We start from the raw sequence: 24,115 nt of genomic DNA, 5'->3' as shown, positions 1-24,115 counted from the left end.
TGTTGCGTTCAGTGGGTTGTGTAGAACAGAACAAAGGCCATGTCAGATCCTCTCAGGTCCTTTGTGGTGAATCTCTCTGAGGCAGTGCTTGACTTGGACTGAAATAAGTGCCAGTGCTCATTTTGGGTGCCGTAACTGTTTATATTTAGGTGCAGGAGCTCCACAATACTTATGATCTAATATTCTATAAGAGGAACAGGAGCTTAAGCAGTAGAACATTTTGAGGTGCAGGCACTCAGCTCTGGTGAGCTTCTGTCCAAGTCAAGCACTGCTTTGAGGTGAATAGAGATGAATCTGATAAGGACACTCTGGAATCATGATTTGGTGTGAGTGACATGTCACCAGAACAGGACTTAGATTCACACCTGTTTTGTTGTTTGTGTGTGTGTGTGTGTGTGTGTGTGTGTGTGTGTGTGTGTGTGTGTGTGTGTGTGTGTGTGTGTGTGTGTGTGTGTGTGTGTGTGTGAGACCGAGTGAGGCATTGACTTAAGGAGAGAAAGAAAGATCGAGAGAGACAGAGGGAGTGATGGAGAGAAAGAGAAAGACTGAGAGAAAGAGAAGTGTGTGTATGTTGTTATTATAGCCAGACAGGAGTAACTCACTGTGTATCCTGCCATTCCAGGCATCCCCCCAGGCCCCATAAATCCCGGACGACCCTGAAAATGATGCAAAAAACAGCCACACATTAGTTTTTACAGAAATTTGTTTTGATATTCTATCTGTACTATGTGGTAATGCTAAATATAACCTTGGCGTCTGAATCCATGGAACTGAGGAGTTGTATGTCACTAAGGCATACATATTTTCCTTCACCAGCTATCACAACAGAGTTTTCAAGGCCTAACACTGGAAAAGGAGTTCTGTTCTCAACTGAAAGGAACATCCTGGCTTTTTCTTCATTTTCCTGTGTGATCCCGTGCTGCAGGGGGAAAACGATTATTCATATCCTCTGCTCTGTTTCTGACATCAGGCTTTTACAACTCATAACAGAACCTATTAGGGATATTGCTTGTCCCCAAATACTACCAGATTAGCAAGCTGCTAATTGCTATACAAAACTTACAGTTAGAACTATAACTACTGTTCCCAGAAGGAGGGAAGCAAGGTACAACATAGCTATGGGGGGAGTTTGAGCACTTGGCCTGACAAGGCCAATGAACACCGTGCCTCAACGGAAGCCCCACCTTCCACAGGTGATAAACTCGAGGCGCATATTAATTCCTTCAATTCAGAACCACTCTTCACCGAGCCTGGAACTGGGTGGTGTGGGACCCGAACAGGTGTTGTACCTTGTTTCCCTCCTTCAGGGAACAGTAGTTATAGTCATAACTGTACATCCCCTTTGAGTCGGTCAACTCGGTACAACACAGCTACGGAGACATGAAATCACATTCCAAGCAAACCCCAGCGGACACCAATTGAAATTGCCCACGGCAGACCTGCAGTACCCGGGTATTGTGCAATCTGTGCACTGCTTAATGATCCTATCCTGCCATAGCCGTATTCACACTGTGGGCTACACTGGCGGCAGTGACATCCAAGAGATAAAACCTGAGAAAACTGTGTGGTGATGCCCAATGCACCACACTAAAAATATCTCCAACAGGTAACCCTTTAAACAACGCCCGAGATGCCACCAGACCCCTGGTGGAGTGGGCATGTGCACTGTTAGGCAATCCCTGCCCTTTTCTGCCACATGCCAGAGAAATAGCCTCCACAATTCAGTTGTAGAGACTCTAATTCGAAAACGCTCAGCCATGAGCCGGATTAGCAAAACAGACAAAGTTGGTCACACAAATGGACACCCCTGGTCTGCTCAATGTACATGCGTACAAGAGACCACCACCCCGGATATCCAGCCCTGTGAGGCACATAGGGAGAGAGTGAAAGTCCACACTGGGACAATAGGAACCGAGACCGCAACACTCCCTGTCTGTTGATGTATGTCACCACTGTCCCGCTGTTGGTCCTCATAATGGCCTGGCAAGAATGGGGAAAAGCGCCTGAGTACTATGTACACCGTCAAAAGCCCCAGCTAATTGATGTGCAGTGTTCGCAACTCCCAAATTGAGCTGCCCTTGCACAGCGCACTCCACCCTTGGGAGAATGAGTCTGTCGTGATCACTCTGCGGGATATAACTCAACCCATGGGGGTCCCCAGCAACAACAGAGCGGGTCCCTCCACCGAGCCAGAGCTGTAGGCATGATGGGGACACGCGGAGTGACCGGTTTAATTGGCACGGTGCGTCCAAGCGAGTGTCTATTATCTACCACTGGAAAGGTTGCATCAGCAACATGGGGGTGACCAGGGCCATTATAGAAACCATCATCCCTAATAGGCACAGGCACTGGCAAAAACGACAGACAAAATTGGGGCAATCAGCACGAAAACCGGCCTCCCAATAGGGGGACAAGAACCCACGATCCTCGATTGTGTCCAACTCGAGACGGAATGCACTGAGATGGAGCCAAATAGCTATTATTGATCCACTATGAAACCCAGAGGCTGAACATGGGAAACCAGCATGAATGCAGGTAACAACACCCGCTCCCTTGGCTACCACCAGCCAATTATCCAGGTAGTCCAATATCCTGAGCCCCAAACACTGCACAGGGATGCACAACAAATTGTAGCCAATACCCCGACTTCGCTGCTCACATAATCCAGGGCAATTGGGTGACACAGACAGAGAGTCTCCCAAAATAGTGCCATCTGAAGGGGTGGAACATTACCTGTAAATTTTTCCATTTACACAATTGTCAGTGTCTGACTGTAGGGAAATTACTCTTTATTCAGCTGACATTTGGAGGACTCAACTCTTGAAACACTGTGGAACTTGGGGTAGAAACAATATGTTTAAGTGCCAATGTTTGCCTGAACCTCGGTCAACTCCGGATTCGAGGGCTTCATACCCGATTGGTTGTGCCACTTGGGGGTACCGTTGTCACAACAAACATCTGGGGAGGAAGGCAAGCTAAGTACCCTGGGACTAAACACGTCCCTCTGCAACTGGATCCTGGACTTCCTGACGGGCCGCCCTCCAGGTGGTAAGGGTAGGTAACAACACATCCGCCATACTGATCCTCAACACGGGGGCCCCTCAGGGGTGTGTGCTCAGTCCCCTCCTGTACTCCCTGTTCACTCATGACTGCATGGTCAGGGACGACTCCAACACCATCATCAAGTTTGCAGATGACAACAGTGGTAGGCCTGTTCACTGATAATGATGAGACAGCCTGATGAGACCTGGCCGTGTGGTGCCAGGACAACAACCTCTCCCTCAACGTGATGAAGACAAAGGAGATGATTGTGGACTACAGGAAAAGGAGGACCAAGCACGCCTCCATTCTAATCTCACCAGCTGTAGTGGAGCAAGTTAAGAGCTTCAATTTCCTTGGTGTCCACATAACCAACATACTATCACGGTCCAAACACATTAAGACAGTCGGGCCTATTCCCCCTCAGGAAATTGAAAACATTTGTCATGGGTCCTCAGATCCTCAAAAGGTTGTACAGCTAGAGCATCTTGACTGGTTGTATCACTGCCTGGTATGGCAACTGCTCGGCATCCGATCACAAGGCACTACAGAGAGTAGTGTGTATGGCCCAGTGTGTATGGCCCAGCCAAGCTTTCTGCCATCCAGGACCTCAGAGGAAGGCCCTAAAAATGGTTAGACTCCAGCCACCCTAGTTATAGACTGTTCTCTCTGTTATCGCAAGGCAAGTGGTACCGGAGCACCAAGTCTAGGTCCAAAAGGCTTCTTAACAGCTTCTACCCCCAAGACACAAGACTCCTGAACAGCTAATCAAAGGGCTACCAAGACCCCTCATTTGCAATGCTGCTACTCTGTTTATTATCTAGGCATAGACACTTTAACTCTACCAACATGTACATATCACCTCAACTAACTAGTGCCCCCGCACATTGACTTGGTACCGGTTCCCCCTGTATATAGCCTCCACATTGACTTGGTACCGGTTCCCCCTGTATATAGCCTCCACATTGACTTGGTACCGGTTCCCCCTGTATATAGCCTCCACATTGACTTGGTACCGGTTCCCCCTCTATATATCCTCCACATTGACTTGGTACCGGTTCCCCCTTTATATAGCCTCCACATTGACTTGGTACCGGTTCCCCCTGTATAGAGCCTCCACATTGACTTGGTACCGGTTCCCCCTGTATAAAGCCTCCAAATTGACTTGGTACTGGTTCCCCCTGTATAAAGCCTCCACATTGACTTGGTACCGGTACCCCGTATAAAGCTCCACATTGACTTGGTACCGGTTCCCCCTGTATATAGCCTCCACATTGACTTGGTACCGGTTCCCCCTGTATATAGCCTCCACATTGACTTGGTACCGGTTCCCCCTGTATATAGCCTCCACATTGACTTGGTACCGGTTCCCCCTCTATATATCCTCCACATTGACTTGGTACCGGTTCCCCTTTTATATAGCCTCCACATTGACTTGGTACCGGTTCCCCATGTATAGAGCCTCCACATTGACTTGGTACCGGTTCCCCCTGTATAAAGCCTCCACATTGACTTGGTACCGGTTCCCCCTGTATATAGCCTCCACATTGACTTGCTACCGGTTCCCCCTGTATATAGCCTCCACATTGACTTGGTACCGGTTCCCCCTGTATAAAGCCTCCACATTGACTTGGTACCGGTTCCCCCTGTATATCGCCTCCACATTGACTTAGTACCGGTTCCCCCTGTATAGAGCCTCCACATTGACTTGGTACCGGTTCCCCTGTATAAAGCCTCCACATTGACTTGGTACCGGTTCCCCCTATATAAAGCCTCCACATTGACTTGGTACCGGTTCCCCCTGTATAAAGCCTCCACATTGACTTGGTACCGGTTCCCCCTGTATAAAGCCTCCACATTGACTTGGTACCGGTTCCCCTGTATAAAGCCTCCACATTGACTTGGTACCGGTTCCCCTGTATAAAGCCTCCACATTGACTTGGTACCGGTTCCCCCTATATAAAGCCTCCACATTGACTTGGTACCGGTTCCCCCTGTATAAAGCCTCCACATTGACTTGGTACCGGTTCCCCTGTATAAAGCCTCCACATTGACTTGGTACCGGTTCCCCCTATATAAAGCCTCCACATTGACTTGGTACCGGTTCCCCTGTATAAAGCCTCCACATTGACTTGGTACCGGTTCCCCCTATATAAAGCCTCCACATTGACTTGGTACCGGTTCCCCCTGTATAAAGCCTCCACATTGACTTGGTACCGGTTCCCCTGTATAAAGCCTCCACATTGACTTGGTACCGGTTCCCCCTATATAAAGCCTCCACATTGACTTGGTACCGGTTCCCCTGTATAAAGCCTCCACATTGACTTGGTACCGGTTCCCCCTATATAAAGCCTCCACATTGACTTGGTACCGGTTCCCCCTGTATAAAGCCTCCACATTGACTTGGTACCGGTTCCCCTGTATAAAGCCTCCACATTGACTTGGTACCGGTTCCCCCTATATAAAGCCTCCACATTGACTTGGTACCGGTTCCCCCTATATAAAGCCTCCACATTGACTTGGTACCGGTTCCCCCTATATAAAGCCTCCACATTGACTTGGTACCGGTTCCCCCTGTATATAGCCTCCACATTGACTTGGTACCGGTTCCCCCTGTATAAAGCCTCCACATTGACTTGGTACCGGTTCCCCCTATATAAAGCCTCCACATTGACTTGGTACCGGTTCCCCCTGTATATAGTCTCCACATTGACTTGGTACCGGTTCCCCCTGTATAAAGCCTCCACATTGACTTGGTACCGGTTCCCCCTTTATAAAGCCTCCACATTGACTTGGTACCGGTTCCCCCTGTATATAGCCTCCACATTGACTTGGTACCGGTTCCCCCTGTATAAAGCCTCCACATTGACTTGGTACCGGTTCCCCCTGTATAAAGCCTCCACATTGACTTGGTACCGGTTCCCCCTGTATATAGCCTCCACATTGACTTGGTACCGGTTCCCCCTGTATAAAGCCTCCACATTGACTTGGTACCGGTTCCCCCTGTATAAAGCCTCCACATTGACTTGGTACCGGTTCCCCCTGTATAAAGCCTCCACATTGACTTGGTACCGGTTCCCCCTGTATATAGCCTCCACATTGACTTGGTACCGGTTCCCCCTGTATAAAGCCTCCACATTGACTTGGTACCGGTTCCCCCTGTATAAAGCCTCCACATTGACTTGGTACCGGTTCCCCCTGTATATAGCCTCCACATTGACTTGGTACCGGTTCCCCCTGTATAAAGCCTCCACATTGACTTGGTACCGGTTCCCCCTTTATAAAGCCTCCACATTGTTATTTTACTGCCGCTGTTTAATTATTTGTTACTTTTATTTTTACAAAGCTATTTTTTACTTAACACTTATTTTCTTAAAACTGCATTGTTGGTTAAGGGCTTGTAAGTAAGAATTTCACTGTAATGCCTCCACAGGTTGTATTCGGAGCATATGACAAATACATTTGGATTTGATTTGAAGGGGAGACCCCAGCCTGTGCCATCTCCCCTCTCACCAAGTTAGGTGCACACATAAAAAACTATCATGGAAGTTATCAGGCTCAGCGGTCATAGGTACCAGTGACACCGCACCTTACAACTCCGCTGGAAAAGGGACAGACCGCTCTGAAAAACTGACCCCATCTGTGATAATAGACAGGGTGATTCCAATTCCCAGGAACAAAACATATTGAGCAGGAGACAGACAGCTTATCTTGGAGTTCATACAGTATGAACCACAGAGACCGGGTTTGGGATAACAGCATGATTGCCAACTGCCGAGTCCATAACCTGTATCACTAAGCACCTCATAGGGACCAGTGAGCTAGAGGGAGGAATCAGCAATGAATCCCAGTAATAAGCTAACTATGGGGAGGGATGCCCCCTTGTGGAAATAGAGTACCTGATACCGTATAGCCCGCCTGCAGCCAGGCCCTTTAATAGGCACAGGAGCTCCAGCAATGTTTGATTGTTATCACATATGTGACTCATTTCAGGAAACTAGGTGTATGTTGCACCTCAGTACCTCACAGGAGGAGCATTTGAACGTAAATATACATTTTTTTTTCAAAAAGCATATTTTGGGGGCAGATATGCCTTCTGGAACATGTGAACTTTCACGTATCTTCACAAACTTGCATTCCATCCATAAATAGTTGGTTTAGCCAGGGAAAAAGTCAGGAACCTTCCCACTAGCCATGATTGGTTGAGATAATGTATGGGCTGGACATGCCAGGAGATGAGTTTGGATTTGTCTGCCATGTAGCACGCTTCTGTCTATAACATGAGCTGTTCAGTATGTGTTGACAGTCCTTTCTCCCACACCGTTTTTGAACGATATAACGTTAGCCATCGAGAACTACAACGATTTTGCTACTTTTCTTAACAACATTGATGCCCTGAATTTATCCGGCGCTATCAACAGATCAGTAGGAATAAGTGATTAGCTTTCTGCACACGCCATGGTCAGTGTGAACTGGGGTGACTTGACAACGCTGGCCAAACAAGATGTAGCTACAAAATAAATGTAGTTAAAATGTTCCCGTCTGCCGTGAAGCGTTCATTCATGTATGCAGATAAGAGTAGCTACATTTTCCAGATATAAGTTTCTAATTTAGTCAGAAATTCATTTTTATTGCAACTTAGAGCATACTGTTAGTTAGCTAGCAAACGGTAGCTTGCTGGCTCACTAGCTAACATTAGGTGTATGATCTGTGTAGTAATATCATTTGAATCAGAAACCCATTTGCATTGCTTGTTATAGCCTAATGTTAGCTAGTTAACATTGAACCTAGTTTGTTAGCTTTAACTATCTGCAGATATGACAATGTTTGTATTGGTAGTAACATGAGTTGGGGTTAAGCCGGTTAATTGTTTAGCTAGTTAGCTACATGTCTAAACAAAAGACTCCACTTTGGCCTGATTATTTCATGGTCCCATCGAATTAGCAGGTGTGTCTGGGGGTGATAACGGCCATCGATTGTATTTCATGAAAATGTTCACATGTCTAGACAATAGTGACCCATCCAATTAGCTAGATGTGGGTGAGGGGTGGTTATAGTATTTCCTTCACGTGACCGATCAATTTAGATAAGTGTGTCGGGTAAGCGTCATCTAATAATGATAGAATATTTAACAAATATTTTTATCTGGACACTTTCTGTTTTTGACATTGATACTATGCAAGTATGCAAGTACTTTCACTGTACCGTTTACTCCTTCTGTATCCTGTGCATGTGACAAATAAACCTTTATTTGATATAGCATGTGTTTTACCACAAGGCTTAAGAGGGTGTGAGCGATGCTGGATGGGTGTAGAAAAAGAGGAGCTCTCCAGTAGGTTTACCAAAACATTCAAGGGTGAATGACCTCAAAAGTGTGGTTTCAAGTTTATCAACGTTCGAAGCAGAATTCATTTCCCATTGTTCCTCAACTGCAGTGTATGATATACCATTTTCTAGCTGTTGTGAGGATTATTGTTAGCATGCTGTCTCGTGAAAGTAATGAAGTGATGTGTTTAGTTTGTCAACATAGCTACAACGAGCTGTGGCTAAAAACAGCCTCAAAACGGGGTCAGTCAGACTTTCATGCTTGCCATACAGAGTTGAAATGTTCAGCCAATACATTTTTGAATTGAATAACTTTGCTCGCGAACTTCAGAGCTGTAACGATTTAACTGTTTGGCAAGTACAAATGCATACTAGCAGTAGTCATCAACCCTGCTCAAGTCTACACTTTCAGGGTGATGCGATACAACATCATAATCTCACTGGCTTCATCTCAGGCAAACTGTCATTGGCTATAGCTGATCATGTTCTCAAAACGTGTCGTTGCACATCTCACAATACAAGAGCACTGCAAATGTTGTTGGAAAAACACGTTTGACAATATCAGGATGTCTGGGATGGCTCAAAGACGGCATCGGTAGCCCTCAGATTACATCTCTCACCTGCTCATATTTAACGAGCGTCGGTGACGGCCGCGTACCTCAAGTATGCAAGTACTTGGGTTTTTTGTCTCCGATCTCAAAAACTTGTCTGGGAGAGCTAAATTGGAGCCATAATCGTTTATTATACACCCAAATGTAGTTTTGCTAAGCCAGTAGCCAGCTCCCTGGCATGATCCCCACGGGCTAGTGCTAGCCAAGCCCACTGCCAGCACGGAGCTAGCCAAAGAACACCGCGTGGCATCTTCTTTCGGTCTCGAGAATCTCTCTGACCACAGCACGGTCCGTTTAGAATAACCAAGGGACTGAACGCTGCATATGCTAAACGAGAGAGCTACAAAAACAGTTCCACCATGTGAGACAGGGATCGCCTGTGGCAGTACGCTAGCTAGCTCGCTAATCTGACTGGCACGCTATGCAGTGCTGTTGAGCTAGCCTGATCCCCGTCCACATTAAACCAGATCATCGGCCAAGTCTGGGAAGAGAGGTATGGAGTACACACCGACCCGGCCGCCCTCTCACTTAAAGTTACCTCCCTTAGCCGGCGACAGAGCGCACAGCAAATGGATTGAGCTCGGGCTGCTTTTGTACGCCTTAGACAGACAGGACAAGTCCCAATTCATCCCCAGGGTCCGTAACTCAGACCCAGACAAGGTACGGGCACTTGTGAGAAGAAGCCATAAGAGTATCGTTGGAGGGAGATTTTTATTTTCATTTTTAACGTGAGTATCTTTTATTTATTTGGGCATGGTCTTAAACCTGAATTTGTCTTGTTAGCCTTGATCATTTTGGTTGTGTTTGCAATCGTACTCAGCCAGTCTAAACAGGCAGAAGAATTGGTAGGGAACTTCACAAAACCAGTTACCAAACTTTAACAGACACAACGTGTGTGCATCCCCTCCTTAAGTGGGACAGTTAAGCCTGATACATTTAGCTTATTTTTAAGAAATGTCTGAATTGTTCTGCTCAGCTCGAAGTGAAGAGCAGAAGAATTGAAGGAGTGAATCCGTGCCTCAGGTTTATCATGTGGAACACAGGGCTTCCGGAGAGGCACGTGTTCTAATGTTCTTGAGCAGAGGGCGGTAGCGCGTGAACTCCCCCCATAGCTTGTGTTGTACTGAGTTGACCGACTGAAAGGGAACAAAGAAAGATTAGCTTCCGAGCTTATAATGGAATGACATAGGAAAAGACTCCGATCACTTTGCATTAGTTTTAAGCTACTGAGCCGACCGAGGCTTGGCCAGGTTTGAACAAAGTCATGTTTAGGTTACTCTGCTTTCTGCTTTTACTGTTTCAGATGTTTTTACAGTTGGTTACTTACAGTTGGTTATTCTCCGGAGACACTCATGGAAATTAGTTAGTCTTATTAATGGAATATCACAGACCTGCCAATGAGATGGGGACTACACTGAACAAAAATATAAACGCAACTTGCAACAATTTAAAATATTTTACTCAGTCACACTATATAAGGACATCAGTCAGTAGAAAGACATTAATTAGCCCCTAATATAGGGATTTCACATGACTGGGAATACAGATATGCATCTGTTGGTCACAGATACTTTAAAAAAAGGCAGGGACTTAGATCAGAAAACCAGTCAGTGTCTGGTGTGGCCACCATTTGCCTCATGTCGCCGTTGATTGTGGCCTGTGGAATGTTGTCCCTCTCCTCTTCAATGGCTGTTCGAAGTCTATGGATATTGACGGGAACTGGAAACGCTGTCGTACACATCAAACCAGAGCATCTCAAAGCTGCTCATCGGGTGAATATGCAGGCCATGGAGGAACTAAAACATTTTCAGCTTCCAGGAATTGTTGCAACATGGATCTCGTCACCGTATCTTGATGCATTCAAATTGACATTGATAAAATGCCATTGTGTTCGTTGTCTGAAGCTTATGCCTGCCTGTACTTCCCCATACCATAACCCCACCGCCACCATGTTCCCAAAGTTGACATCACCAAACCACTCGCCCACACGATGCCATACACGTTGTCTGACATCTGCCCTGTACAGTTGAAGCCAGCATTTGTCTGTGAAGAGCACACTTCTCCAGCGTGCCAGTGGCCATCGAAGTTGAGCATTTTCCCACAGAAGTCAATTGCTATGCCGAACTGCAGTGAAACCGCTCGGGTGAGAATGATGAGCACTCAGATGAGCTTCCCTGAGACGGTTTCTGACTGTTTGTGCAGAAATGATTTGGGTTGTGCAAACACAAAGTTGAATCAGCTGTCCGGGTGGCTGGTCTCAGACGATCCCTGCAGGTGAAGAAGCCTGATGTGGAGGTCTTGGGTTGGTGTGGTTACATGTGGTCTGCGGTTGTGAGGCTGGTTGAACATACTGCCAAATTCTCTAAAACAACATTGGAGGCAGCATATGGTAGTGAAATTAACATTCAATTCTCTGGCAACAGCTCTGCTAGACATTCCTGCAGTCAGAATGGTAATTGGACGCTCCTTCAAAACTTGAGACATCTGTGGCATTGTGTTGTGTGACAAAACTGCACATTTTAGAGTGAACTTTTATTGTCCCCAGCACAAGGTGCATCTGTGTAATAATCATGCTATTTAATCATCTTCTTGATATGCCACATCTGTCAGGTGGATGGATTATCTTGGCAAAGGGTAAATGCTCACTAACAGGGATGTAAACACAACATTTTAGATAAATAACTTTCTTGTGAATATGGAACATTTCAGGGATATTTTATTTCACCTCATGAAACATTGGACCAACACTTTACATGTTGCATTTATATTTTTGTTCAATATATGTAATAAGTCAATTGTGAGTGTTCGTGAGTGTCAATAACCAATAACCATTTCTACTGGGTGGTAGGATGCTGAGTGTGTTACCTCATCACAATCAACGAGGACACTAAAACAGTCCCATTTAAAGTGTTTATTGTTGAGACTGTAGCTTCGTGGATGCTGTCCTCCTGGCCAGATCATTTTTTATTACAAAGCCTTGATCCTTCAGTGACTTCAGTGATCAGTATGAGCTTACTTTTGGATCGCTCGCTCTTTAATGTACATAAAACTGGGAGACCTAGAAAAAACAAAATACCTTACAGATTTACGCCCTTCAGTACTAATGAGGGACACTTTGTTAAACAGATTTAAATGGAATTGTCAGGTTCCCACACAGGAAGTTAGGTCACAGACTATACTGGAATAAAAGGAAAGTGGGTACTGACTGCAGGGCCTCTGGTTCCTCTGGCACCTTTCAGTCCTGTGCCCCCTTTCTGGCCCATGTCCCCGATGTCCCCTGTCTCACCGATATGACCTGGTTTGCCTGCCTCTCCCTGAACACAAGACAATAACAAAGGTGTGTGTGTGTGTGTGTGAGTGCAGCATGGACACTGATGTATCGCTGATGATGAGGATCCAAGTGATGTGCAGAGCCTTCAAAAAGTATTCACACCCCTTGACTTTTTCCACATTTTGTTGTGGTACAGCCTGAAATTAAAATAGATTCAATTTAGATTTGTGTCAATGATCTACACACAATACCCCATAATGACAAAGTGGAATTATGTTTTTGAAATGTTTACAAATTAATTAAACATGAAAAGCTGAAATGTCTTGAGTCAATAACTATTCAACCCCTTTGTTATGGCAAGCCTAAACAAGTTCAGGAGTAAAAATGTGCTTAACAAGTCACATAATAAGTTGCATGGACTCACTCTGTGCACAATAATATTGTTTACCATGATATTTTGAAAGACAACTCTGTAGCTGACAAATACAATAATCTGTAAGGTCCCTTATTCGAGCAGTGAGTTTCAAACACAAATTCAACCACAAAGACCTCGGAGGTTTTCCAATGCCTCAAAAAGAAGGGCACCTATTGGTAGATGGGTAAAAATGAAAAAAAAAGTAGACATTAAATATCTCTTTTAGATTGGTGAAGTTATTAATTGCACTTTAGATGGTATATCAATACATCCATTCAGTCACTACAAAGATACAGGCGTCTTTCCTAACTCGGTTGCTGGAGAAGAAGGAAACCGCCCAGGGATTTCACCATGAGGCCAATGGTGACTATAAATAGTTACAGAGTTTCATGGCTGTGATAGGAGAAAACTGAAGATGGATCAACAACATTGTATTTACTCCACAATACTATCCTAATTGACAGAGTGAAAAGAAATACAAATATTCCAAAACATGGATCCTGTTTGCAACGAGGCATTAAAGAAATGCTGAAAAATACATGGCAAAGTAATTCACTTTTTGTCCTGAATACAAAGTGTTATGTTTGGGGTAAATCCAATACCACACATCACTGAGTAAGTACTACTCTCCATATTTTCAAGCATAGTGAAGGCTGCATAATTTTATGGTTATGCTTGTAATTGTCAATGACTGGGAAGTTTATCAGGATAAATTAATTTACCTTTCAGCAGGACAATACCTAAAACACAAGGCCAAAACTACACTGGAGTTGCTTACCACGAAGACAGTGAATGTTCCTGAGTGGCCTAATTAAAGTTTTGGCTTAAATCTACTTGAAAATATGTGGCAAGACCTGAAATGTTTGTTTTAGCAAGGATCAACAACAAAGTTGACAGTGCTTGAAGAATTTAGAAAATAATACAAGGGCAAATGTTGCATAGTCCAGGTGTGGAAAGCTCTTAGAGACCCAGAAAGACAGTAATCACTGCCAAAGGTGCTTCTACAAAGTATTGACTCAGGGGTGTGAATACTTATGTAAATGAGCTATTTCTGTATTTCATTTTCAATACATTTGGAAACATTTCTAAAAACATGTTTCCACTTTGCCATTATGGGGTATTGTGCATAGACGGTTGAAAACAAATTACCAATTTAATCCATTTTGAATTCAGGCTGTAACACAACAACAAAATGTGGAATAAGTCAAGGAGTATGAATACTTTCTGAAGGCACTGTATCAACACATGCTAGTAAAACATCTGAATGGTTACCTTCTTGCCATGCCTGCCACGGTTCCCCAGGGGACCCTGTTTCCCCTCCGGTCCCTGGTAGAGAGTCAAACTCATTAGAAACAATCCATGGACTTGTCTAGACTACTGACCTTTGTCACACCTCCTTTGTTGCAGTGTGCCCACACCACCTTGAATGCCCCAGGGACTAGAAGGCTTTGTTAAAGTGAAGACTGCCCCCTACTGGGACCCATAGGCATCATCGCATTTGGCTCTATTGTTGTAATTATTGTTTGTCTGAAAAACTTACAGGGAAACCACTTTTTCCAGCCAGTCCGGTGGCCCCAGGAAGCCCAGGGTCTCCCTCTATCCCCCTGTCCCCTGCCTCGCCCATTGGCCCACGGTCACCTGGCTCTCCCTGAGGCAAAGATAGGGAGAGCAAAAGATAGCATTCAGCAAAATATTATGCTGTTGAGGTCAAATGTGTAATAGAGTGTACAAACACCCTAATTTGGCTGAACATTCAGTATGTTTACCTTTGGACCATCTTTTCCCAGGGGCCCGTCCTCACCAGCAGGACCTGGAAGACTCTATAAACAAAGAATCACACATTACCAAAACCATAGCAACACATACTGTTACAAGTAATAGCATGCTAAATGTTCCTATGGAATGAATTTATTGGGCAGTACGTATAGACGACTCATATGTATGTACACTCAGACCCACAGGGCATGGAACATGTGTAACATGTGTGTTCTTGTAGATTGGAAAGAGCCTGACTGTGGTGACGATTATATTTTCCTTCCAGTATATGTAAGCCATTGGGGTTAACGGAAAAATGCTTGCTGTTTTCTCTATTGCGTACTCCAATAATCCAACATGTCTGGAGAATTTAGCTATTAGTGTCAATAAGAATGTACAATAAAAACAGTGTGATTATTTGAGTAATCATAAACAGGATCTCTGAGTTTAAGCTTGGACACAAAGGACCCTCTCTTTCTCTACAGGGATTTTCTAAGTCTCCGTGGGGCTTTCCTCTTGCCCAAAGAGAGAGAGAGAGAAACATCCCTAAAGGTTATTGATACAGTCCAAAAGACAAAAAACAAATCAGTCGCAACGCTGCGCTGGCCGTATCCGGCCCGAGGATTACACGCCTCCATCAAATGAGGGCAGAGTAAATATACTGGCATATCGGATTCTCCCAAACACAAGCAGAGCAGGATTAGAATCATAGACTGTGATTAAAAGGTATTCTGAAGTACTCAGGACTCACTCTCATTCCCTGCTGTCCTTGTTCCCCCTCTCCTCCAAACGGCCCCACATCGCCCTGCAGGGACACAACAGCAGAGGTGCTCAGGAGTACATACAAATATAAGACTATAAGGCAAGCTAAACTCTAAGTTATGTATTTGAGTCTTTAGGTGCTGGACCCCAAGAGTAAACCGACTTGAAAATAAAGTATTGCTGACATTTTTAAGTATTTTATTTATGAGTGTTGACCGCCTTTTTTCATACAAGTGCTCAGGAGGTCATCTACCTCTCAGAGGGACACTAACAGCCCCACAGGGGTGATCAGGAGTTCACAGAACAGAAGCCATAACCCTCCCTGAGGATTGTGGGTAGCCTACTAAATGGGACCTGGGGCCGCTCACATCTTAACATTGACATATTGCCCTCTTTCCTAAGGCAACTTTAATCATGTTGAGGTAGATCAACCATACGAGTTTAATGGGGGAGTAGGCTAGGCAGTAAACTAGACGTTATGGCAAAATGTAGATTTCTGCCTAAATAGACATACCCAAAAGTAATTTTTAATGAAATGGCCATAACCATGAACTAGTAATGCTGCATAGTTTGAGAAAGGTCTGGAACTCACCTTTCTGTTAAAAATTGTTATACATTGCTGAGGTGTACTTACTTTGAGGACACAAGTTTAAGTACATAGTACAAATATCAGGACAATATTAAAATAGAACAAATGACTGAAAGGCTTTCTAAATGTAGTAACAATCAAATTATAAATGAATTACAATAAGATTTCACCTTTCTTATAACTGCAAAATAAATATGATTTGATTCAGTGATAGTACAATTTTGGGCCCATTTCATATAACTGACGACATAGCACTTTCTGCCAAGCCTCCTCTGAGCAACACAGAGACACCACTGCATGTTCGCAGACTTGTGACAACTTCAGCTGTACACACAACGTGATTTCATGCCTCTGTGACCCAGAGAACGTGTTTTCAATTCTACAAATGTATTGAGTATTTTTTCATATTGAGAGCTCTAAATCCGTCCGAGAATATCACAGTGAGATGAAACCATGATGGTAGTAATGTACAGTTCGCAATTGATTAATTATTAACAACTATTTTGACTGTCTCGAGAGTCACGATTCGTTTTTCCTAGTGACTCGTTCATTTTAGTCACTTGTTTGACCTAATGGATAATTGATAACACGGTGCAAGAATGAATGCAATTAATTGATTATTGAATGTTATGGACACAGCTTTGAAGAACCAAAACATACACAGCCTTCCTCTGCTCAAGACAACTCGAGAAAACAAATCACTTGAGGGTATCACGCCTGCTCCCGCTCTGCCCCACTGACGATCAAGGGCGCTGGGCTCCCCAGCATTACGCACTCCTGCCACCATCATTACGCACACCTGTCTTCCCCCGCATCAGCAATTATTGGACTCAATCACCTCTGTCATTACCTCCATTATATCTGTCTGTTCCCCCGCTCTGTTCCCCACCTCAACATTGATTGTCATATGTCCTTGTATACCCGTGTGCTGACGCTGTTCCTGTCTTGTTCCATGTCTGTTCCGATTAAATGTTTGACTCCCCGTACCTGCTTCTCTACTCCACTGTCTGTCCTGACGATACGGTGCTAAATAATCTAACTGACCTGGCGGCAGACAAGCAATTGCGTTCCGCCAAGAGTCGTTCCTAATCTAGTCCGGTTGTGGCTGCAAATAGACCTCTTTTCAAAGGTATCAATAAATGATTGTATTTGTATGCCTTGCAATCATAATCTAGTCCAGTTGTGGCTGCAAATAGACCTTGTTTCAAAGGTATCAATAAATGATTGTATTTGTATGCCTAGCAATCATAATCTAGTCCGGTTGTGGCTGCAAATAGACCTTGTTTCAAAGGTATCAATAAATTATTGTATTTGTATGCCTAGCAATCATAATCTAGTCCGGTTGTGGCTGCAAATAGACCTTGTTTCAAAGGTATCAATAAATTATTGTATTTGTATGCCTAGCAATCACAAATGTACATTGTTTGAAGCAGACTTTTACGAGTCTCAGTCACAAATGACCGCTCCAATAAGCCCCCTATGGTGAACAAGATGGCAGTATTGTGATTGTTTTGAGTTTTAAGTTCATCGTTCGCTGGTAGGGGGTCCTGCGTACTCTGGGCATTACTGACTCAAATGAACAAAAGATTTGTTCTTTTGACTGAACGAGTTGAAAAGATCAGATTCAGTAAAAAAAGAGCCGAACTTCCGGTCACGACACGATTGCTGAAATTGTTAGACTGTCCCCTTTAATATGCAGTCTCCTAGGCTGGGCTCCGTCGCTCAGAGGGAGAGTAAATTAATTATTTGTCTGGTTCAGCCCAAAAAATGTGACACATCACTCCCTAATCAAATATGGTATGTGAAACCTGACACTTCAGTCAGCTCCGCTGACAGAATGGTCGCGGAAGGCAGACAGATGGGGCTTTCTGGCACCAGAAGGCACTTGACCCTGCGACGTCCACAGAGCGCTTTGTACATCAAAATGTCCATCAGAAAAGGTCAAGAATTGCTCAAACTACCCTAAATAAGACACGTAACATCTAAGAAGCTGTAGTCTGAGTTGTAGTAAGACTGATGGGCCTTGGATGAGTCTGGCTGTCATTTCGTTTTGTGAGGTTTAAAACCACAATCAGTTGTTCACCAGAACACTGACCTTTATCCCAGGTTCTCCAACTGGACCCGGTTCACCCTCTCCGCCAGGAGCACCCTGTGCGGAAAAGAGAAGAGGAGTAAGACAAAAAGTGTGTGTGTGTGTGAGAAAGAGTCAGCAAGTGTATCCAGATGTATAGTGAAATTCACAGCTAACCAGTATTTAAATTAAACAATAGTTACTTCAGGTCCTTGCTCTCCATCAGGTCCTGTGTCCCCTGTGGGTCCTTTGGGCCCCTAGAGGAGAGAATCAGCCAATCAGTGGTCTCAGGGGTTACTGTGCTATCATGTGATGTGGCAGATCATGGCTTGATTGAGTGCAAGGCAAAAACTGAGCATCACGTAAACCATGGATATGGGGGTTATTGAAATAACTTAGTCAAATAAACTGAACATAATGTAAACCATGGATATGGGGGTTATTGAAATAACTTAGTAAAATATTTGTTGTTTGACATTTTTTATGTTCTTGAGGGGTTCTCCACTGTTTTCCATGAAATATGAGCATTTGGGGACTTATTCTTTGGAGGGCTAATATGGGGGTAAAGTGTGTGTATGTGTGTGTGGTGCGTGCGTGCACGCATGTGTGTTTCCTTCCCTTTGTGTGTGTGTCTAATGTGTTTGTGAGCGCGTGCATAGTCAGTATCAAAGGCTGGAAAAAGTAGTCACACACACATCCCATCAGCCACATGAAAATCACCCAGCTCCTCCCTGATTGTTTTTTACAGAGCACTGGAACAACTGATTAACTGGGGGTTGAGTAATACCAGATCTGATTAACTGGGGGTTGAGTAATACCAGATCTGATTAAATGTTTAGACTGGGTGGGGAAAAAAACATTTTGAGCGACGGCCTGACATGTTTTACCCTGACAGGATATGCCTCAGGAGAAAGAGAGGCTTAATCGTTTTACCAATGAATGTCCACTTCACAATGATAGTCCAACATTTTTTGCACAGAACAATCACAGTCACAGTATGTCACAGATTTTTCCCTCATCAGGTTGTAAGGGAGGTCAGCTAAATTCCTTCTAGTGTGCAAGCAGCCAATGGGTTTTAGGCAGGGTCACTGTAAAGCACTGTGACAACTGTTCGATTGATTAATTGACTGATACTCACTGGTTCACCATGGGCTCCCCTCTCTCCAGTGCTGCCAGGGATCCCAGCTTTCCCCTGAGAGAGACAGGTCAGAGGTCACCAACATATAGTCCCACTACAGGATGAACCAGATACAGAGCCTACCAGAGGGACTACCCATGGATCTGATCAGACTAGAGAAGAAAACATACAGACCAGTAAATCATGCAGAAAAAAAAGGAGGGGGGGGGGGGGGGTTATAATATTCCAGGAATGGAGACGTCCCCGTTGAGAAGTTGGGAAGGGACAAGCCAATAAACTTGACTCCTGAACCTGATCCATAGCATCCTGAACACAAACACCGGGGAACAGTTTCTGTTACAAATGGGGCAAGAAGCTATTGACTGTGGCTTTCAGTGGCGTGTCGGCGGTATAACGTCTTTCAAAAGGGTATCAAAGGTATTACTATCTGATCTGAAATATTATGTCGCTGACTTCATCTTTGATCGGTGTGATATTCTACACACATCGCTTGGCCATTGTGGTTACAAAGTTGCACGATGTTAGAGACAAACGACACAGAGCGCATCCATCTCAGCGTCGGTGTCATATTCCTTTATCCCTGAAATAAATTCCACATCGTTCAGAACAACAGTTACAAATTCCACTTACACTTAGTATAGACGTGCAAAGTCAGGACGTTAAAGTTGGGGCTATGACATAACTCTCTCTGTAGTACTGTAACTCTTTCACATGAGCTGCCAGTAAGGGAGCTCTACGTGCTCTACTATTTACAACCCCCGTTGTAACGGTAAGTGTAAAGCATTACTCAAAATCCCCTAATAACCAAATTAAATATGTCTGTACAACAGCACAAAACAAAGAGATTTAAAAAAAAAAAAAAAGAAAGAAAGGGGAATGGACATTTTCAGAACTCTTACAAAGTCCCTGAGAGAGAAAGTGCTGAAAACATTGTAAATCATAAGAGTCAACATAAGACGGAAATATATTTAATTAAAAGTGTAAATCAAAGCTTTGTCTGCACAAATGTTCCTAAAATGTGTCAGAGAGGACTGAAAAGAACATCCCGCCTGTTGATCTAAGCATGGTGGAGGTTAAGGAAGCCATTTGTCAATGTCACTATCGTAAAGTGCATGCAATCATCCTCCAATTCATAAATATTTTATTCAACCGCAGCTTAGTTTTAATGAAGATTGATAGAGAGATATATAGTGTATGACAAAGCAGATGACTTCAGTACAGTACCACACTTGCAGTCTCACTGTCCGTCAAATATGTATTTTGCAACACTGAACACAAGATGGCACTGTAGCTCTAGAGGTCACTGGGGAGAATACAGAGCTCCTCTACGCTGCCTGTCAGATCTATGTTTACTTTAGTCGTTCCCTGACGGCAGTAGACATACTGTTAGATACTGGAGAAAACATACTGTTGGATGGAAAATCTTTCCTTGTAGTTTTAAAGACTTTAATATTGAGGATTAGAGTTGTAAGAGCGTCGAACGCTCAACGGAATGGAACCCGCACCCCCAATCTATAACCCCACTCTTCTGTACATCAATGTACATTAGAGATGGTTCATGGGGATAGGGACTTCGTGGGCTCACCATGTCATAACAGTGGGGATTTCCAGTTGCATTATTGTGTGTTTTTACCGCTGAGGAAAAATGACCTGTTTTAACACCCAGCGTAACTACAACCATTCCCCCTGACACACACAAACTGATCCGTGTTCATAGACCTCGCTTTATACAAATTATGGCATTTAGACACTGAGCAGGACAGGTCGCTGCTAGTGTGTGTGTGTGCGCAGCGGTGCATCAGTTAAAAACAATTACAAACATCGCTTGTCAAGTCGTACACCAAGGCGTGACTTAAGAGAGCTGGAAAAGAGGTCATTTATCAAACTAAATGAACCGGCCAAGCATCTGTGAATGGATTCAAGATTCATTGAGCATGCAGCAGGTTCTATTCGGCATTATTATTATATGCATTCTTTATTTAACCAGGCAAGTCAGTTAAGAACAAAATTCTTCTTTACAATGACTGCTTACAACGGCCAAACCCGGACGACGTTGGGCCAATTGTCTGCCGCCCTGTGGGACTCCCAATCACGGCCGGTTTGTGATGCAGCTTGGATTCCAACCAGGGTGGCTGTAGTGACGCCTCATGCACTGAGATGCAGTGCCTTAGACCGCTGCGCCACTCGGGAGCACAACATTGAGAATTATCACCTCTGGCCACACAGAGATAAAGAAAGACACAGAGAGAAATGTGTGTGTGTACTGGGCTGACAGCAGCCAACACCAACATTTATGTGAAGCTCACTGTTAATACGAAGTCCTTTGGTATGCGTGTTTCTTTAATTAATGTCCCTTCAGTGGGGAACTGCTATATAGTTCAGCGATTATATTACAACTCTGCAATCCATCATTAACTAAGCACAAACGCAGATCTTTCCCCTCGTTGCAAAGACCATTTGTACATTAAAACATCTCAGTCTCCGTTTACCGCCACCAGGGACACATGAGAGTAGAAGCACACCGCAGCCAGGCAGGCCTCAAGGTCTGGGCACTATGGGACAGTCTGTCACATGTGCCTGCATGCACACACACGAAAGAGCCCACATGCACACGCACACCCTTCTATTTATCCCTCTGACTCTCGGTTGTTTTAATCAATCAAATGCGTCTTTCACACACACCTTGTTGTTTCAGTGCACCTTTTTAATGAGGGCTTATATTACAGGTAGGAAGCTGTAGTGGACATTCTTTATAGGGCCAGGACTTTTATTATGTCTCATGAGGCTGTGGTGTTGTTGTACACAGTGATAGGTATCTTTACCTTATAGAACCTTTCAATCAAACCCGTCAAAGGAAACAGAGATACTATAGGTGAATGTAATGCAAGGTACTCACAGGTTTCCCTGGTGAACCTCTCTCCCCTGGACCACCAGCTTTCCCCTGCAAGAGGAAAAGGTATGGAATAGATGGGTCAGGGACGATAATTGCATGATGAATGTACCAGTACCATCCCTATTGGACTAAATGCACCTGTTGGTATTATGTAAGTCTTATGGATGTCTTCCATTGTTCCAGGATATGCACAACTGGGGCGGCAGGATAGCCTAGTGGTTAGAGTGTTGGACTAGTAACCAGAAGGTTACAAGTTCAAGCCACCATGCTGACAAGGTACACATCTGTTGTTCTTCCCCTGGACAGGCAGTTAACCCACTGTTCCTAGGCTGTTATTGAAAATAAGGATTTGTTCTTAACTGACTTGCCTAGTTAAATAAAGACTTTAAAAAACTTTGTGGAGGTACTATAGTTCACCTATTAACATTACTGCTCCTAACTGAACTGTCCTCGGTTAAAGGAAAATGCCACTGAAGGTGTTAAAGCTCGATTAGAGGAGATGCTTTATTGTCCAACTTTCAACAGAAATGTATCCTTTTGCGGTCATAATACTATGAATGTACCATCAAAGAGTCAGCGATGTTGCAAGTGCACTGGTCTGTTATGTTAGGAACCATGACACTCATCTAGATTCATCTTTCAACGGAACCTACACAAATGGGCCATTGACCATGTTTTCTGCGATATTCCTGCCTTGAGAAATGTGTAATTTAACGGAGGGTCTAGCACATTTTCCCCTACTTGTCTGCCTCTTTACTCCAGTGTGCTAACATGGCTAACTATCTTGGAAAATATTTGTAATGTTGTACTTATTGTTAACATATTGTACTTATAGCCCAACAGACTCCCATTTACTCCTTGGAGGAGAGCGCTCCTTGTCCCGGAATCGCCCAGAATGCACCGCGCAGCCCATTGACGTACAGTAGCACGGGCAACGTTTCCCCATCTCCTCAAAAGTATATCTGCCGTTGCAAATGTCAGACTCATCAATTTGCAGGTTGAACATGGTGAGATGTAGACTTCTAAATGTATAGTGTTTAGTTGATTTCACAGCTAACTAGCTACGTTACATGCTGATATTGTCTTTGGTATTATTGTGTGTAGTAGTGTTTGCTAACCAGCTGACCATTGCATTGTGGATTTTTGTGGTCGACTTGAGCTGCTACAGATTTCCACAACAATTTTCCATGTTGCTACCAACCTCACTACAATGCCAAAATGAAACATTTGTTCACAAAAAACAGTGTTCTTCAGTGTTATTTAACACCGTAAATTAAAGGAATGAGTGGTTTTGGGTAAATTTTCCCTTTAACAGCGGGGTCTGTTCTGTAGAATGATTTCAAGAGCAGGGGTGACAGGAAGTAGCCGTGCCTCATTCTGGCCTGTCATTAGTCAGGTGAACCAGAAAGGACTTGCTGTTGAGATTCAATTATTTTTAGTGGTCTCCTGGAGCCTTTTCCATGTGCACTCTAGTCAGTATAAGGACAGAGGCATGTGCAGAAACATGCTCAGTGACACACAGGAACAAACTCGCGCGCGCGCGCACACACACACACACACACACACACACACACACACACACACACACACACACACACACACACACACACACACACACACACACACACACACACACACACACACACACACACACACACACACACACACTGCTGATGTTAAATAGAAATCAGACAACTTCTTGAGGCCTGTGCTAGGTCTGGGTACAAGACATTGTCACCTTCAAGTCAGACAGGTGACCCCCAAAATAATTCAGAGTACTCACAATGAACCCAGGCTCCCCTTTCTTTCCTCCTTCACCCTGGTCTCCCTGCAAAGGAGAGGGGGAGAGACATTGAGAGGGAGAGAGAGCGATAGAAAGAAAGAGAGAGACATCTCAGTGAGGCAGCAAGATATTTTTAATCAGGTCAAAGTGCAAAGAACAAGGTTTTCAGGTAGGTTAAATGAGGACATACATTATATTATTCTTTGGAGGGTGAAAATATGTTTAAAAGAGTGTTTACCTTGGTGCCCTCAGGCCCTGGTTCCCCAAGTGGACCCTCTGCACCCCTCGGCCCCTATGACATGGAAACACAGCTGCTTAGCCATGTCTTTGTGTGTGTGTGTGTGTGTGTCCCACAGAAACAGCTTAGTCCTCTCTGTAACCAACTCTGTTTACAAACCACTCAACCATCACATCACACAACGGCACTCGTATATACAGGCAACACACCCACCCACACACACTC

At 44.2% G+C, this 24,115-nt stretch overlaps 1 protein-coding gene across 2 annotated transcripts in view; it reads right to left on the bottom strand.

The window, feature by feature from the left end:
- The window catches only part of LOC135556192 (collagen alpha-1(XXIV) chain-like), a 205,384-nt gene that overhangs the window by 34,206 nt on the left and 147,063 nt on the right, over positions 1 to 24,115 (bottom strand). For both annotated transcript variants that reach the window (XM_064989185.1, XM_064989186.1), the window contains exons 29-40: positions 23,891 to 23,944; positions 23,653 to 23,697; positions 21,873 to 21,917; positions 18,977 to 19,030; positions 18,042 to 18,095; positions 17,863 to 17,916; positions 15,168 to 15,221; positions 14,428 to 14,481; positions 14,202 to 14,309; positions 13,934 to 13,987; positions 12,182 to 12,289; positions 603 to 656 (exon numbers count right to left, since the gene is read on the bottom strand). In XM_064989185.1, the coding sequence (XP_064845257.1) occupies positions 603 to 656; positions 12,182 to 12,289; positions 13,934 to 13,987; positions 14,202 to 14,309; positions 14,428 to 14,481; positions 15,168 to 15,221; positions 17,863 to 17,916; positions 18,042 to 18,095; positions 18,977 to 19,030; positions 21,873 to 21,917; positions 23,653 to 23,697; positions 23,891 to 23,944 (738 nt within the window). The remainder of the gene's footprint in view (positions 1 to 602; positions 657 to 12,181; positions 12,290 to 13,933; positions 13,988 to 14,201; positions 14,310 to 14,427; positions 14,482 to 15,167; positions 15,222 to 17,862; positions 17,917 to 18,041; positions 18,096 to 18,976; positions 19,031 to 21,872; positions 21,918 to 23,652; positions 23,698 to 23,890; positions 23,945 to 24,115) is intronic.

Source organism: Oncorhynchus masou, chromosome 15, assembly GCF_036934945.1.
Source record: "Oncorhynchus masou masou isolate Uvic2021 chromosome 15, UVic_Omas_1.1, whole genome shotgun sequence".
Lineage (NCBI taxonomy): Eukaryota > Metazoa > Chordata > Actinopteri > Salmoniformes > Salmonidae > Oncorhynchus > Oncorhynchus masou.
Note: the sequence above shows the minus strand (reverse complement) of the source record. Positions and strands in the feature narration are given on the sequence as shown.